General features: G+C 41.3%; 1 protein-coding gene across 3 annotated transcripts in view; it reads left to right on the top strand.

The window, feature by feature from the left end:
• LOC116327427 (L-rhamnose-binding lectin CSL1-like) overlaps window positions 1-13,514 on the top strand; it is a 70,464-nt gene extending 56,950 nt beyond the window's left edge. The window contains exons 1-16 of one of the 3 annotated variants that reach the window (XM_039604733.1): window positions 6,096-6,223; window positions 6,775-6,807; window positions 6,967-7,068; window positions 7,327-7,420; window positions 7,558-7,661; window positions 7,751-7,795; window positions 7,889-8,027; window positions 8,127-8,230; window positions 8,350-8,394; window positions 10,902-10,946; window positions 11,037-11,175; window positions 11,275-11,378; window positions 12,287-12,381; window positions 12,511-12,639; window positions 12,937-13,048; window positions 13,233-13,514. In XM_039604733.1, the coding sequence (XP_039460667.1) occupies window positions 6,193-6,223; window positions 6,775-6,807; window positions 6,967-7,068; window positions 7,327-7,420; window positions 7,558-7,661; window positions 7,751-7,795; window positions 7,889-8,027; window positions 8,127-8,230; window positions 8,350-8,394; window positions 10,902-10,946; window positions 11,037-11,175; window positions 11,275-11,378; window positions 12,287-12,381; window positions 12,511-12,639; window positions 12,937-13,048; window positions 13,233-13,300 (1,389 nt within the window). In that variant the 5' untranslated portion in view covers window positions 6,096-6,192 and the 3' untranslated portion in view covers window positions 13,301-13,514. Of the gene's footprint in view, window positions 1-6,095; window positions 6,224-6,774; window positions 6,808-6,966; window positions 7,069-7,326; window positions 7,421-7,557; window positions 7,662-7,750; window positions 7,796-7,888; window positions 8,028-8,126; window positions 8,231-8,349; window positions 8,395-10,901; window positions 10,947-11,036; window positions 11,176-11,274; window positions 11,379-12,286; window positions 12,382-12,510; window positions 12,640-12,936; window positions 13,049-13,232 lie in introns of those variants that run through there. The other 2 variants (XM_039604732.1, XM_039604734.1) reach the window with 2 other exon arrangements.
• Window positions 13,515-14,564: the final 1,050 nt, after the last annotated feature.

Raw genomic sequence — 14,564 nt, forward strand, 5'->3', positions numbered from 1 at the left:
GGTTTTCAGGAAACACTGTTAAATGTTCAGTTTCTATGCCATATGTTAACACAAGATCTAGAGTGTGATTAAAGTGGTGGGTGGGTTCTTTTACATTTTGAGAGAAGCCAATTGAGTCTAATAACAGATTAAATGCCATGTTGAGGCTGTCATTTTTAGCATCTACATGGATGTTAAAATCACCCACAATAATTATTTTATCTGAGCTGAGCACTAAATCAGATAAAAAGTCTGAGAAATCAGAGAGAAACTCTGTGTAAGGCCCAGGTGGACGATAGATGATAAGAAGTAAGACTGGTTTCTGAGTTTTACAGCTGGGGTGGACGAGGCTAAGCATCAGGTTTTCAAATGAATTAAAAGTCTGTCTGGGTCTTTGGTTGATTATTAGGCTGGTGTGAAAAATTGCTGCCACACCGCCCCCTCGGCCTGTGCTTCGAGGTTTCTGGTAGTTAGAATGACTCGGGGGTGTTGATTCATTTAAACTAACATACTCATCCTGCTGTAACCAGGTTTCTGTAAGGCAGAGTAAATCGATTTGTTGATCAATTATTAAGTCATGTACTAACAGAGACTTGGAGGAGAGAGACCTAATATTTAATAATCCACATTTCACTGTTTTACTCTTTGGTTCAGATGTGGATACTGTATTGTTCTTTCTTTGTGATTTTTTATGTTTAAGTTGTTTATTGCTGGTTTTTAGTTTGTTTTTTGTCTGTTTGGGAGCTGACACAGTCTCAATGGAGATGGGTTTTTGGGGGGGTAGCAGGAGGAGAGAAGCTGCAGAGAGGCGTGTAAGACTGCAACTCTGCTTCCTGGTCCCAACTCTGGATAGTCATATTTTGGGGGGTTTAATAAATTTGTCCATATTTCTAGAAATGAGAGCTGCTCCATCCAAAGTGGGATGGATGCCGTCTCTCCTAACAAGACCAGGTTTCCTCCAGAAGGTTTGCCAATTATCTATGAAGCCCACATCGTTTCTGGGACACCACTCAGACAGCCAGCAATTTAAGGAGAACATGCGGCTAAACATGTCACTCCTGGTCTGATTGGGGAGGGGACCAGAGAAAACTACAGAGTCCCACATTGTTTTGGCAAAGTTACACACCGATTCAATATTGATTTTAGTGACCTTTCTCCATTCACCTACTGCAACAGCTCTGCACCAAGACCAACTCTTGATGTATCTGTCAGAGGTGAAGAACACATCAGAGGTGGCTGCAACCAGGTTCCATCACTGCACCACGTGTCCCATCACTGGCCACATTGTTTTATTTTGTGTTATGTTTTGGTGTTTGTTAACGTTAGCAAATAAACACATTGGTCTGCTTATGTCTGCCTCAAGCCTCCTGTTTGAATCCAGCTGCTATGGGCCATCCTAACAAGTGGTGTCATTAATGAAGACGACCTTCGTTACGGTCAGATTGGTGACCTTTCCAGGGTGTTCTGCTGTCACTTATGTTACATTGTGATGGGAAATTTTGTTAAAGCATTGTTTAACTTATGACTATGTGAGAGCAGTTAATTGTTGTAAAAATACTTGTGGAACAAGGAAAATGCTGTTGAAAAGGAAACTGACCCTCAAACTAACTGAAAGAAGGTCACAGCTGGATCAGGGTAATAAAGATAAGTCTACGTGATCTCAGTGTGACTGCATGTGGAGTGGGAAATTCCATACATTTGAAGTACTCGTGTAACTCAGGATGCAACTGCGCTATAAAAAAGGGCAAAACATCACATGCTTTAGTCCTACTCTGTACACTGTCGTACTCTGTATGACTCTGAGGCCATTGCCTAAATGTTTTGATAAAAATTCTTGTGACAACCTTTTCCTTCGAGCGAGATCCCAGCACCTCTCTCTTCAACCCAGGATCGGACCTGCAGATGCATCCATGCATAAAGTTCCCTCATCTGAAAGACCTCCAGCTGAATTGCTGCCAAACAAGGCCAGCATCCACCGGGTGGAGGAGAGGTGAGGGGATGATTTTTACAAGCAAAACCAAGAGTGGAAGAATCAGTACGGCAAAAATTCAACTTTCAATGAGAACAAAACCGGGTAGTAGTATCATGGTGATTATAGTGAGCCTAATCCTGTAAATAGCAAGGAACCACATGTGTGGTGATGCTGAACTGAGGAAAGACCTTTAGCTTACATAAAATATTCCATAGTCTCTGTAGAAGCCTACAGGAATAAATAACTCACATGTAAAAGACAGAGAAGTAGGACCGGTAAGTGTATGAATGAGTGTAACTTTTGTTTGTCTAAAGTGTTGGTGTGTGTTAGGTTGAAATTGTTAAATGTTGCCATTATTGTACTTAAATTTGTAAGCCTTGCCTTAAAATTCTATGATCAAAGACATTCTCTGTTTCTATCCTCCTCCCCAGACTGTTGAATGGTGAGGGGGGGCTATAGTGTAACTGTAGGCACATCCTATGTGAGGGTTCTGCTTTCTTATTTAGTGAGGATGTTTTACTTCCTGCCCTTTATGTCCTCACCTGTGTTTGTATATGATAAACCATTAGAGGAAGCTAAGCACTATACAGGTTGAGTATAGTGCTTAGAAACTGGTTCACCCGAAAGACAAAACTCCAAAACACAAACTTAACAACGTGGTGTATGCTGTACAGTGCAGCGAGGAATGCCCAGACCTCTACATCAGAGAGACCAAACAGCCACTTCACAAGCGCATGGCACAACATAGAAGAGCCACCTCCACGGGACAAGACTCAGCAGTCCATCTGCATCTTAAGGTCAAAGGTCACTCTTTCGAGGATGCCAATGTTCACATTTTGGACAGAGAGGACAGATGTTTTGAAAGAGGAGTGAAAGAGGCCATCTATGTCCACTGTGAGCGACCATCTTTGAACAGAGGCGGTGGTTTACGACACCAACTGTCTGCCATCTATAATCCAGTTTTGAGTTCCCTCCCCAGACGCCTTAACGCCCACTCACATCCTGGGCCATCTGACCTCAGGAAATCACATGACAAGGTGGGGCCAGGTTTCACAATGGGCTCACCCGAAACCCTGGCTGATTAGGTCCCACACCCGCTTTCACGCCTTGGCTCATGTGATTAGAGGATCACCAGGGGGTCCTTTGTCCCTCTTTGGGGGGATACTCCCACTGGGTTTAAATCTGGGACTCTCCACCATTTGACCTTAGAACTGAAGAAGCTTCTCAGATGAGAGGTGAAACGTCTTCAAGCAACTTAAAGAAGTCCAGACACTTTTCTTTGCAAACTCCTTTGACTATACAGGTTGAGGGGAGATGACCCTTTTTCAGCAGGAAGTCACACAAACGCTGAAGCACAGACCCAACAGTGTGGTTATTATCTTTTTTATTTTTATTATTATTGTGTTCATTAAATCAAAGCAGACAGCTGAAACCCAGCAGTGCTAATGTGAAGTGTTTGTGCTATGGAGACCCAATAGTGATAACGTAAACTGTATTTTATCAGTTGGGTCAGGTACTCCAGTATTACACTGTATGAACTGACTGGTCTTACCTCCCTCCTCCCCACTCTCTCATACAACACGTCACTCACACATGTGCCAGGTGCCTGGGACCCTGCTCTCGACCCAGGGGGGCCGGCTTCTAGTGGGGTCGACTGCCAGTTGCCTCTGGTCCTCTGGGACTCTCTGTGGGCACCCTACCTGGGGTCTCCCTACTTCTCCTGCTGGGATGGGCATGGCGATGTCACAGAGATGTGTGGTCACAGGTATTTGGTACTCTTGGGGGCTGCAGATGGCCCGGTTGTCCTGGTTCCATCTCGGTTTGCTTCTGGGGTGCATCGCTGCAACTTCCCACCCTCATTATCAAGTACATTTTTTACAAAGACACAGTCGCTCACACACACACACACACACTGTGGGAAGATTGTTATTTTAAGTATCTGTGTATATATCTTTGGTGTGTTTCAGGTGCTGTATGCGTGTTTGTTTTGGGATTTTTTACAGGTGCAGCAGTTGGTGATATTGTGCATTTCTGTTTGTTTCCCCCCATATAATATATGAAATAACACAAAAAGAAATGAATAAATAAACAGATAAAAGATTCACATGAACAAGAGGAGCCTATAGAGATTCTAAGCAGCTGTTCTATTGTGTTATTTTTGTGCCTCTTTTCTAAGGGAACGTAAAACAATTTTGCAAGTACAAATGTTGAGTTTTGAGGAGAAAATTATTTTGAGCAAAGAAAACTTTAATTTAAGCGAACAAAATTCATTTCTGCATGCAAGAAATGTATTTCAGTGTTTGTTATTATCCATATACACACACAATAACAGCCCCTCTCGATCAGATGTCTGCTCTGTGTGCTCACAGACATCTGCGGACCTGCTCTCAGTGTCTTTTTCATGCTCACAGCATCTCTGCTCTGCGCGCGCTCGACTCTCTGTACATCGTTATAAGTGTGTCACAAAACCAACCAATCGCAGACTTGGATGCAAAAGTTCTGATTGGCTGTTACGGTCTCCAATCAGTTTGGTTTAAACTAGATTAAAACCAACAATGGTCTTAAAAAGTTATATATTTTAAAATGTGTATTTTTTGTGCCAACACAGAGCAGAGCAGCTCCTGAACACTCGAACGGTCGACGGTTTTGTCTGAGAACTTTTTGAGAAACCACTGTTAGCCAAATATTAGCAGTTTTTGTTTTTACTTTTTAGAAGAAATATTAGAGTCCTTCGTGGTGAGCTTGAACAACACACTCAAACACAGGTGTAATGGCCTTTTCAGCCTCAGGTTTCCTGGATGATGATTTGGGTGTTTATGAAGGCCCTGTTCTGTCTGTGCTCCAAACCTTTTTGCATGATGCTGTAGCTGCTGTACAATGGCATGTTGTGTTTATCAGGAACTAGTTACTGATGTTTACTGATGTTTTTCCCCATTTCATCACACCTGTTGAACCACGGTCCCAAACACTGTCTCCTCCTGTCTGCTCCGACCAGTGACACACAATGTTTCATTCAAATCAGAATATTTTGCATGCAACTGTATTCACAGTTGTACTTGTTTGTCCTGTGTGTGTGTGTGTGTGTGTGTGTGTGTGTGTGTGTGTGTGTGTGTGTGTGTGCGGGAGAGGGGGACTTGAGAGTGTAACATGTATTTTCTAAGCTTGTGTTCCAGGTGCAGCAGTTGGTGATACATTGTGCATTTCTATCTGCACTCTTCTATTATATTTATATATATTTTATTATATTTACCTCTACTTCCTTCTACTTTCACACCCCCTTTTTTTCTTCTTGCATATCCAGCATCTGGATAGTGTAGTGGTAAGACTACACACCTTTGGATCAGGAGTTACAAGTTCGATTCCCACCTGATATCCAGCAAAGGTCCTGGCCAGACCCCTCATGCTAAAAACCAAGCCCTGGAATGGCGCGGCTATGTCTGCAGCTCGGACACAAGAATTTCAGTACATGTTGTACTCTGTATAATTGTGTTTGTGACAAATAAAGGTTGTTTGTTTGTTTGCCTTAGGCATCATACTACACCGCATAGAATGTAGTATCTGAAGTAGAAATGAATCAATACACATATAAACGTTGACATGAACCACAGGGGCCTACAGAGAGTGTATATGGGTGTTCTTGGACAAGTGAAGTGTGTTCAGCACCACAGAGCGCTCAGATCACAATTCTGAATGCAAAGCTGGCAGACAGGACAGGATAGAAAAAACAATAATGGGAAAGGTGAACATGGAAAGAGCAGAGATGGTGAAGGTAGATGAGTTTAAATACTTGGGGTCAACCATCCAAAGCAACAAGAGAGGTGAAGAAGAGAGCGCAGGCTGGGTGGAGTGGGTGGAGACGTGTGTCAGGGGTGATCTGAGACAGAAGGAGGGCAGCAAGAGTGAAAGCGAAGGTTTAGAGATGGAAGATGTGATGTTTGCTTTGGAGACAGCTCTGACACAAAGACAGGAGGCTGAGCTGAAGATGTTCAGATGCTCAGTGGGAGTGAGCAGCATGTGCAGGATTAAAAATGAGTCCATCAGAGACGCCTGTAATATCTTTGTTTATTTTATTTTTTATTTCCTCATTTGAATGTTTGCGTCTGATAAGGAAGACATCCTCCTTTTTTCCACTGCGTGCCTCTTTTGCATGTAGGTAACATTTCTGACCCAGACACTGTGAAGACACCAGGTCTCTGATCCAGCATCAGCTCAGCTCTTCACTGAAAACCAGCTCTAACACCATGCTCTGCTCCGGACTCAGCAGCACACTGTGTGAGTACAACACACTGATAATCTTTCATGTGCAGTAGAAATGAAATCAGTGCCAAGAAATAAAATGTGCTGAACTTTGACATGTTTCAATAGAGCGATTAATCTAATATCATAAATACATGTTTGTATTATCTCAGCAGGACAGTTAGGCTTTCTAGTCTTTACAACAAGTCTCCTGAAAATTATTCATTTGTAATCATTTACTAGAAACAGCTTTAATTATCTCACTCTTAATTATGAATACAGATTATTTTACTGAAAAGACTCAAATGCTTCCAATTTAATAATAATAATAATAAAAGACACCAAAAAATCGCAGTTTGAATGTGTTGTTTATAAAGTGTTTTTTCACAGTAGGATTTATAAATGTTTTAAAAGCTTTTTTTTAGCACACACACTCTGTAAATGCTTATTGATTAATTTCATTTCATACTCTGAGATGAATGAAAGGCCACACCAAACTCTGCTAACATAGATTTAAACAGAAGATGAATAAATCAGCTGTATCCAACACACAGTCTAACACTGAGGTTCCTGTTTGTCTCTTTCAGTGCTGGGAGCAGCGTATTTCCTCCTGACTTCAGGTAAATGCTTTAGTGTTAGCTGTTAACTCGATACTGGTGAAGCATGTAGTTATGTGTGTTTATACACTTCTCTGCATGTAATCATTAGTTATTATTCACCTCTGGCTCTCTTCTACAGCAGCATTTGATCAAATACACAGTATTCGTTTTTTATTACAGGGTTTAGCAGAGCCCAGCTCTCTTTACCTTCCAATGTGACGGCCATATCCACAGGCAGAGTGATCACCTTTAACGTCATCAGTGTCCTACAGCTGAGCTGTGGTAAGGAGGGTGTAGTTTGTAAGTTAAAGCTGGATGTAAAGTCAGGTCCATAAGAATATACACAGTGACTTGTTTTTGCTCCCGTACATCCCCACAGTGGATTTTAAATTAGACAGTCAGGATCCCAAAAAGTTGATTCTGTTCATGTGGACGTAGCGTTTTCAGTGGGAGAAACGTTTCATCACCATCCAAGTTATTGATATTGCATTATTGATATTAACATTTCATTTTTCCTTTTGTCTCTCGTGTATGTAACAGGGAGCGGAGTGATGATTGTGCAGTCAGTTCTGTACAGATGTGCAGATAAAGAAATCTGCTCTCGGCTTCACGATCTGGACGTCATCAAGAAAAGGTGAACACTGTCGGGTAGTTTAACTGCTTTGATGACAATAAAAAAGTAGCAGCAGTTCAAATGAAAGCAGCAGATATTAGAAATCATGAACTGATCACTTCAACAAACCTGGAAATGAGCTTTTTGCCTCCCTGCAGCTGTGACTTGAAGGAAGTGTGTGAAATAAATACAAACATGGTCCGTACCTGTGATCCCAGCGTCTGCACGTACCTGGACATCACCTTCAAATGCTTCCCTGCAAGTCTGTTACATCTCTGATTATCAGCTAATAATCAATCACATCTGTACATGAATTATTACAGTTTCTAATGTGATGTGTTTCTTTGTCAGTCCACAGTGTAACATGTGAAGGATCTCAGGCGAAACTTCAGTGTGGTCAGATTTATTTTTCTCATTTATTGTAACTTTAGTGTAACTTTAATTTGATAGAACTACAAACATGGTTACAGTTTATGAACTCTTCCTCAGGTGAAGGACAGGTTATAGTCGTCTCCTGGGCTAACTTTGGTCGCCGTGACAACACTACGTGCTCTGATGGACGTGCTAACTCTCAGCTCCAAAATGTTAACTGCTCGAGTCCCAATAGTACAGAATATGTAACTAACAGGTACAGATGCTGACTCTCTTTCTTCAGCTTTCCATCTTCTCTCAGATGACACGGCCTATTTCAAGCCTCTGCTGATTCACCTTTGACCTGCATTCACAGGTGTAACTGGCAGAACAGCTGTACTGTTGAAGCAAAGAGCTCAGTGTTTGGAGACCCCTGTGTTGGCACCTACAAGTACCTGGAGGTGGTTTATGACTGTCAGGGTAAGAACCTGAAAGATAAACAGACAACTTCAAAAAACAACTCGACTTCTAGTCTCAGTAATATTAAGCCTGTATGATTAGAAAGGTAATTATTAATCCGTCTTCACAAACATCCACAGAGAGTGAAGCTACATCAAGTCCTCCTCCAACTACTGTGACAGAAGGTGAGCTCACAGAGTGGCAACTAAACATTATTCCAAGAAATCATTTGTATCAGTTTGAGCTGAAACCTGCGCAACACTGATATCAAGCATTGTATGTCGGAGCAGCTGTGAGATAAGACAGGAATTCTTGGGAGGCTGGTGTGTTTCAGGCTGATGAAACAGGATTTTCTCTGATTTCTTAACCAGAAACGGTAAACTCACTTTAACCCCAGAAAGTTGTTTCTATTTATCTGGATGTAACATTTTCAGCAAGAGAAACGTTACATCCAGTTGCCTTCTTCAGTCTCACTGACTGCAGGTTTCTCTGCCTGTAGTACTGACCCTTGTATGTGAAATAGGTGGAATGAAGACACAGTGAAGAGAGATGTAACATCGTACGAGTTGCATCTCATACTTTAATCTTCCTCCAGATAAACACAATCAACTTTCTGGTATTTCCTTACCAGGATGATTGAGCACGCATCTCAATATTCACTTTAATGATGATTGATGCATTTATTTAGCTTTTGTTAGTTCTAAAGAAACAGGAAGCACACACACCTGTGGACACTCTCACAAGCGATGTCATGTCTTACTAAGTCACCCAATTTATCCACAAGACCATCAGACTGTCTGTGTATTAAACTGTGATGAAGAAGAGCTGATACAGACTACAGTGTGCTGAGAAATGAGAGTTAGAATGTGAGCAGATTTCAAACTTTGCAGACTGAAAGTGCTGCCAAAGTGATCCTTATTCTCCTCAATCTGAGTGCAGCCTTTGACACCATCTCTCACTCCATCCTTCTCAGCAGATTTTCTATCGGCCTTTCTCATACCCCACTAGCCTGGTTAAGATCATACATGTCTGACCACACTCAGTTCATTCGATTAAAATCCTTTACCTCTCACCCTTTTCCTCTGCCTACTGGGGTGCCCCAGGGATCTGTCCTTGGGCCCCTCCTTTTCATTATTTACCTCCTCCCACTTGGACACATTTTCCATAAATATAATATTCAGTTCCACTGTTGTGCCGACGACACCCAGCTTTACCTGTCCACCAAACCCGACTCTACTCTCCCTCCACCCTCCCTCACCCTCTGCTTACCCGAACTTAATTCATGGTTTTCCTCCAACTTTCTTAAACTCAACAGCAACAAATCTAAACTTCTCCTGGTTGGCTCCAAATCATTGCTATCCAGGACTAACACTTTTTCTGTTACTATCAATAACTCGTTGGTTTCTACCTCTCCTTCTGTGAAAAGTTTGGGCGTCATTCTTGACAGTACACTATCCTTTAACTCTCACATCAATAATATCACTCGCTCAGCATATTTCCAACTCTGTAACATCAATCGCCTCCGCCCCTTCCTCACTCCACATGCCACTGCTATTCTGGTCCATAGTCTCGTTACCTCTCGGATTGACTACTGTAACTCACTTTTATCTGGCCTGCCACAAAAATTCATCAACAAGCTTCAACGTGTCCAGAACTCTGCTGCCCGTATTATTACTAGGACTCCCTCCACTCACCACATCACCCCTTTCCTGAAGCAGCTTCACTGGCTCCCAGTTCAACTCCGTATTAATTTTAAAATACTCCTCTACACATTTAAGGCTATTCATCCTCTCTCCCCGCCATATCTCTCTGACTTGGTACAGATCTCCATCCCATCCCAGTGCCTCCTCTTCTCTTCTTCTTTCTGTTCCTTCAATTCGTCTTATTACCATGAGGGGGCGGGGCTTTTAGTTGCTCTGCCCCTCGTCTTTGGAATTCCTTAACCCCTGACCTCAGAAACATCAGTTCTTTCCCCCTTTTTAAGTCCACCCTCAAAACCCACCTGTTCAAGATAGCCTACTCTGTATAACTACTCCATGCTATTAAACTTTCTTTTATTATTGTGTTTATTTCCTGTTTTTATGCTTGTCTTGTTTCTTCTGTAAAGTGTCCTTGACTGTTTTGAAAGGCGCTTTTAAATAAAATGTATTATCATTATTATTATTATTATTATCATTGTTATTAAAATGCTGCCCTCTGGTGGTGTCAAACAGAGTTTGCTAAATGCTTTGACAAAGCAGCCAGAGGTTCTCAGAAGGTAAATTCAAACAGAAAGTGAAATCTGAGGACCAAACAGGAAGGATACAGTTAAGTTCATATAGAGACAGAGTTAAAAACTAGAAAATGTGAGACATAAACACGAATGACAACAATAAAAGAACCAAAGGAGCCGTTTCTCCTCAGGTCAGTCATTGTAGAGTTGAAGGCCTGATGGGAAAAGCACAGTTAGGTTTAAGCCTTGACTTTAGAAGAACCCCCCTGATGATCTGAGGCTGTGAACTGGGTCATATGGAGTCAACATGTCTGCTCTGCAGCTCGCGGTCGGACCCAGACATGATCAGTAAAACCTGGAGGAGAGTTACTGTAAACCAGAGATGAGGGAGATGGAGTAGCAACACCTCTGATTATGGATTAAAGATCAAATGTGTACATGAATTATTACAGTTTCTAATGTGATGTGTTTCTTTGTCAGTCCACAGTGTAACATGTGAAGGATCTCAGGCGAAACTTCAGTGTGGTCAGATTTATTTTTCTCATTTATTGTAACTTTAGTGGATTCATTTCATAGAACTACAAACATGGTTACAGTTTATGAACTCTTCCTCAGGTGAAGGACAGGTTATAGTCAACCCCTGGACTGATTATGGTCGCCGTGACAACACCACGTGCTCTGATGGACGTCCTGACTCTCAGCTCCAAAATGTTAACTGCTCGAGTCCCAATAGTACAGAATATGTAACTAAGAGGTACAGATGCTGACTCTCTTTCTTCAGCTTTCCATCTTCTCTCAGATGACACGGCCTATTTCAAGCCTCTGCTGACTCACCTTTGACCTGCATTCACAGCTGTAACTGGCAGAACAGCTGTACTGTTGAAGCAAAGAGCTCAGTGTTTGGAGACCCCTGTGGTGACACCTACAAGTACCTGGAGGTGGTTTATGACTGTCAGGGTAAGAACCTTCAACTTTAAGACTCTGTGAATTCAAATATATGTTCATAAACAGTTAATTATTAATCATTGTTAAAGAATTCATATTTTTGTTATAAAGAAGTCATTGAAATTATCAGACATGAAAATGTTTCAGTTCTTTTGCAGATCCTGAGTGAACGGATTGAAATCAAAGCTTTCAGAAAGTTATTAAGAATAAATTATTAACAATATAGCTCCAAGCTACCTCATTGAGCTACTTAGATTATACACCCCTGCTAGAGCACTAAGATCATCTTCCCAGTCACTTTTGGTACAGCCGAGATCCCGGCTGAAGACTAGAGGTGACCACGCATTTGCCTTGGCTGCACCCGATCTATGGAATTACCTCCCCATCGCTGTCCGCGAGTCTGATTCCATTCAATCCTCCAAATCGCGGTTAAAAACCCACTTATTTAGCCTCGCCTTTTCTACCAGTTAATGATTGTTTGTTAGTTAGTTTAATGCTTATTTCTATCTTCGGTCTATTCTTAACTACTTTTAATCATTTTTAAAATTTTTGACTGTTTTATCCTTTACATATATTGTTCTTTTATGCTTTTATATGCACTTCTTTTGGTTCTGTGTTTTTACTGCCATTTGAACATGCTACCATGTTGGTACTTTGCCATGGTCTTCATGCTCCCTGTTACTTCATCTTAGCCTCTTGTATGTTAAGCACTTTGGTACACCACTGGTTTTTAAATGTGCTATATAAATAAAGTTTGCTGTTGTTGTTGTTGGAAATCAGAATCAGTTCTGTATTAATCACATTTAATTACTCATAAATTACACTTGAACTCCTGCTTGTGTCACACTACATAATCACTGCTGCTGTAGTCAGTCAGTCAGTGAAATAACCAAATAACCAACTTTACAATCATTTTGCAGCTGGTTCCTCTAAGACATGCCCTCCTGGTTGGACTTGGTTTGGAGGTCGCTGTTTCATCTTTAACAGCAGTCAGAAGAACTGGACTGATGCTGAGGTACATTAGGAAATAACAGCAGCTGTCGCTGCATCACTGATGATATAAAGAGTTTCTGTCTTTGACTGACTTCAAATGCATTCTCACACTTTTCATCTTCTGTGGTCTGCACCTCATCTTCCTCCTCAGAGTTCCTGTGAGACACTCGGTGGACATCTGGCCTCATTCCACAACACAGCTGAGTACACCTTCATCAGAGAGCTCACTCACACAGCAGCAGGGTCATATAAAGAAGCTTGGGTTGGAGGCAGAAAGAATGTAAGTGTTTCATAGATAAAGAGGATGAGCTGCAGCTGTTTCCGATATTTCATATTTTTCTCTTCATATTCATCAGTTTGATTCAAAGTGCAACATGTGACAGACTGATTAATCAGGACTTTGTTCCTGGAGACAGATGTTGCTGCTGACTTGATTTTTCTTTTCATTTTTTACCTCCACAAACAAAATGAACCTTCATTGTCTTCGAGTGGTGTAAGAGGTCTCATGTCTGCACTCTCAGCATAGATGCACCAAAGTACATCAGAACAAACTGAACCTCAAACTTTATTCTTTCAGGAAACTGTGTGGATGTGGAGCGATGGTTCCCAGTTTGACTTCATAAACTGGGCCAGTGGAGAACCAAACAACTATGGAGGAGGAGAAGATTGTATGGAGATAAATCATGGAGGTACAAACTGAATGTGGGCCTGTTGATGAAATGTGTTTGGTTTTTATATTGACCGAAGTCAAGTAATCTTAGGTCTTTATCAGAACTGTGTTCTTTTGGTTTTTTTACATTAGAAAAGAAGAAAACATTTACTGCACAGACCTCTGATTTTATTTCTGTTCTTCATTCTGATTCTTCTTTACAGAGCGAGATTATGTCAACGACAAAAAGTGTAACACCAACATCCCTTTTGTTTGTGTCAGAGATCCATAACTGCTCCTTCGTGTCCTGACACATCTGACATGATGATGTCACTTCCACCAGGATGTCAAGCCTCGATGACATCACTGTTGGAAGATGTTGATAAATATAATTTTATATCACAATAAACACAAATATTACAGTGGGATGCAAAAGTTTGGGCAACCTTGGTAATAGTCATTATTTTCCTGTATAAATCGTTGGTTGTTACAATAAAAAATGTCAGTTAAATATATCATATAGGAGACACACACAGTGATATTTGAGAAGTGAAATGAAGTTTATTGGATTTACAGAAAGTGTGCAATAATTGTTTAAACAAAATCAGGCAGGTGCATAAATTTGGGCACCACAAAAAAAGAAATGAAATCTGCATGAATGCCTTAGTGGATTTTGAGCAGTGTTTCGGGTCGTTGTCTTGTTGAAAGATCCAGCCCCGGAGCAGCTTCAGCTTTGTCACTGATTCCTGGACATTGGTCTCCAGAATCTGCTGATACTGAGTGGAATCCATGTGTCCCTCAACTTTGACAAGATTCCCAGTCCCTGCACTGGTCACACAGTCCCACAGCATGATGGAACCACCACCATATGTTACTGTAGGTAGCAGGTGTTTTTCTTGGAATGCTGTGTTCTTTTCCTCCATGCATAACGCCCCTTGTTATGCCCAAATACCTCAGTTTTAGTTTCATCAGTCCACAGCACCTTATTCCAGAATGAAGCTGGTTTGTCCAAATGTGCTTTAGCAAACCTCAAGCAGCTCTGTTTGTGCTGTGGGCGGAGAAAAGGCTTCCTCTGCATCACTCTCGCATACAGCATCTCCTTGTGTAAAGTGTGCTGAATGGTTGAACGATGCACAGCGACTCCATCTGCTGCAAGATGATGTTGTAGGTCTTTGGTGCTGGTCTGTGGGTCGACTCTGACTGTTCTCACCATTCATCGCTTCTGTCTAGCTGAGATTTTTCTTGGTCTGACACTTCGAGCCTTAACTTGAACTGAGCCTGTGGTCTTCCATTTTCTCAATATGTTTCTAACTGTGGAAACAGCTTAAATCTCTGAGACAGCTTTCTGTATCCTTCCCCTAAACCATGATGGTGAACTATCTTTGTCTTCAGGTCATTTGAGAGTTGTTTTGAGACCCCCATGTTGCTACTCTTCACTGTAAAATGTAATATTGTGCTTAATTAAAAATATTAAGTTGAGTGAACTCAATTTTTATCAACTTGCTATTAACATTTGTTTAAATAAGTTACCAGTACTTTCTATTAAAAAAAAGATG

The sequence above is a fragment of the Oreochromis aureus genome, linkage group 20 (assembly GCF_013358895.1).
Source record: "Oreochromis aureus strain Israel breed Guangdong linkage group 20, ZZ_aureus, whole genome shotgun sequence".
In the NCBI taxonomy this organism is placed as follows: Eukaryota; Metazoa; Chordata; class Actinopteri; order Cichliformes; family Cichlidae; genus Oreochromis; species Oreochromis aureus.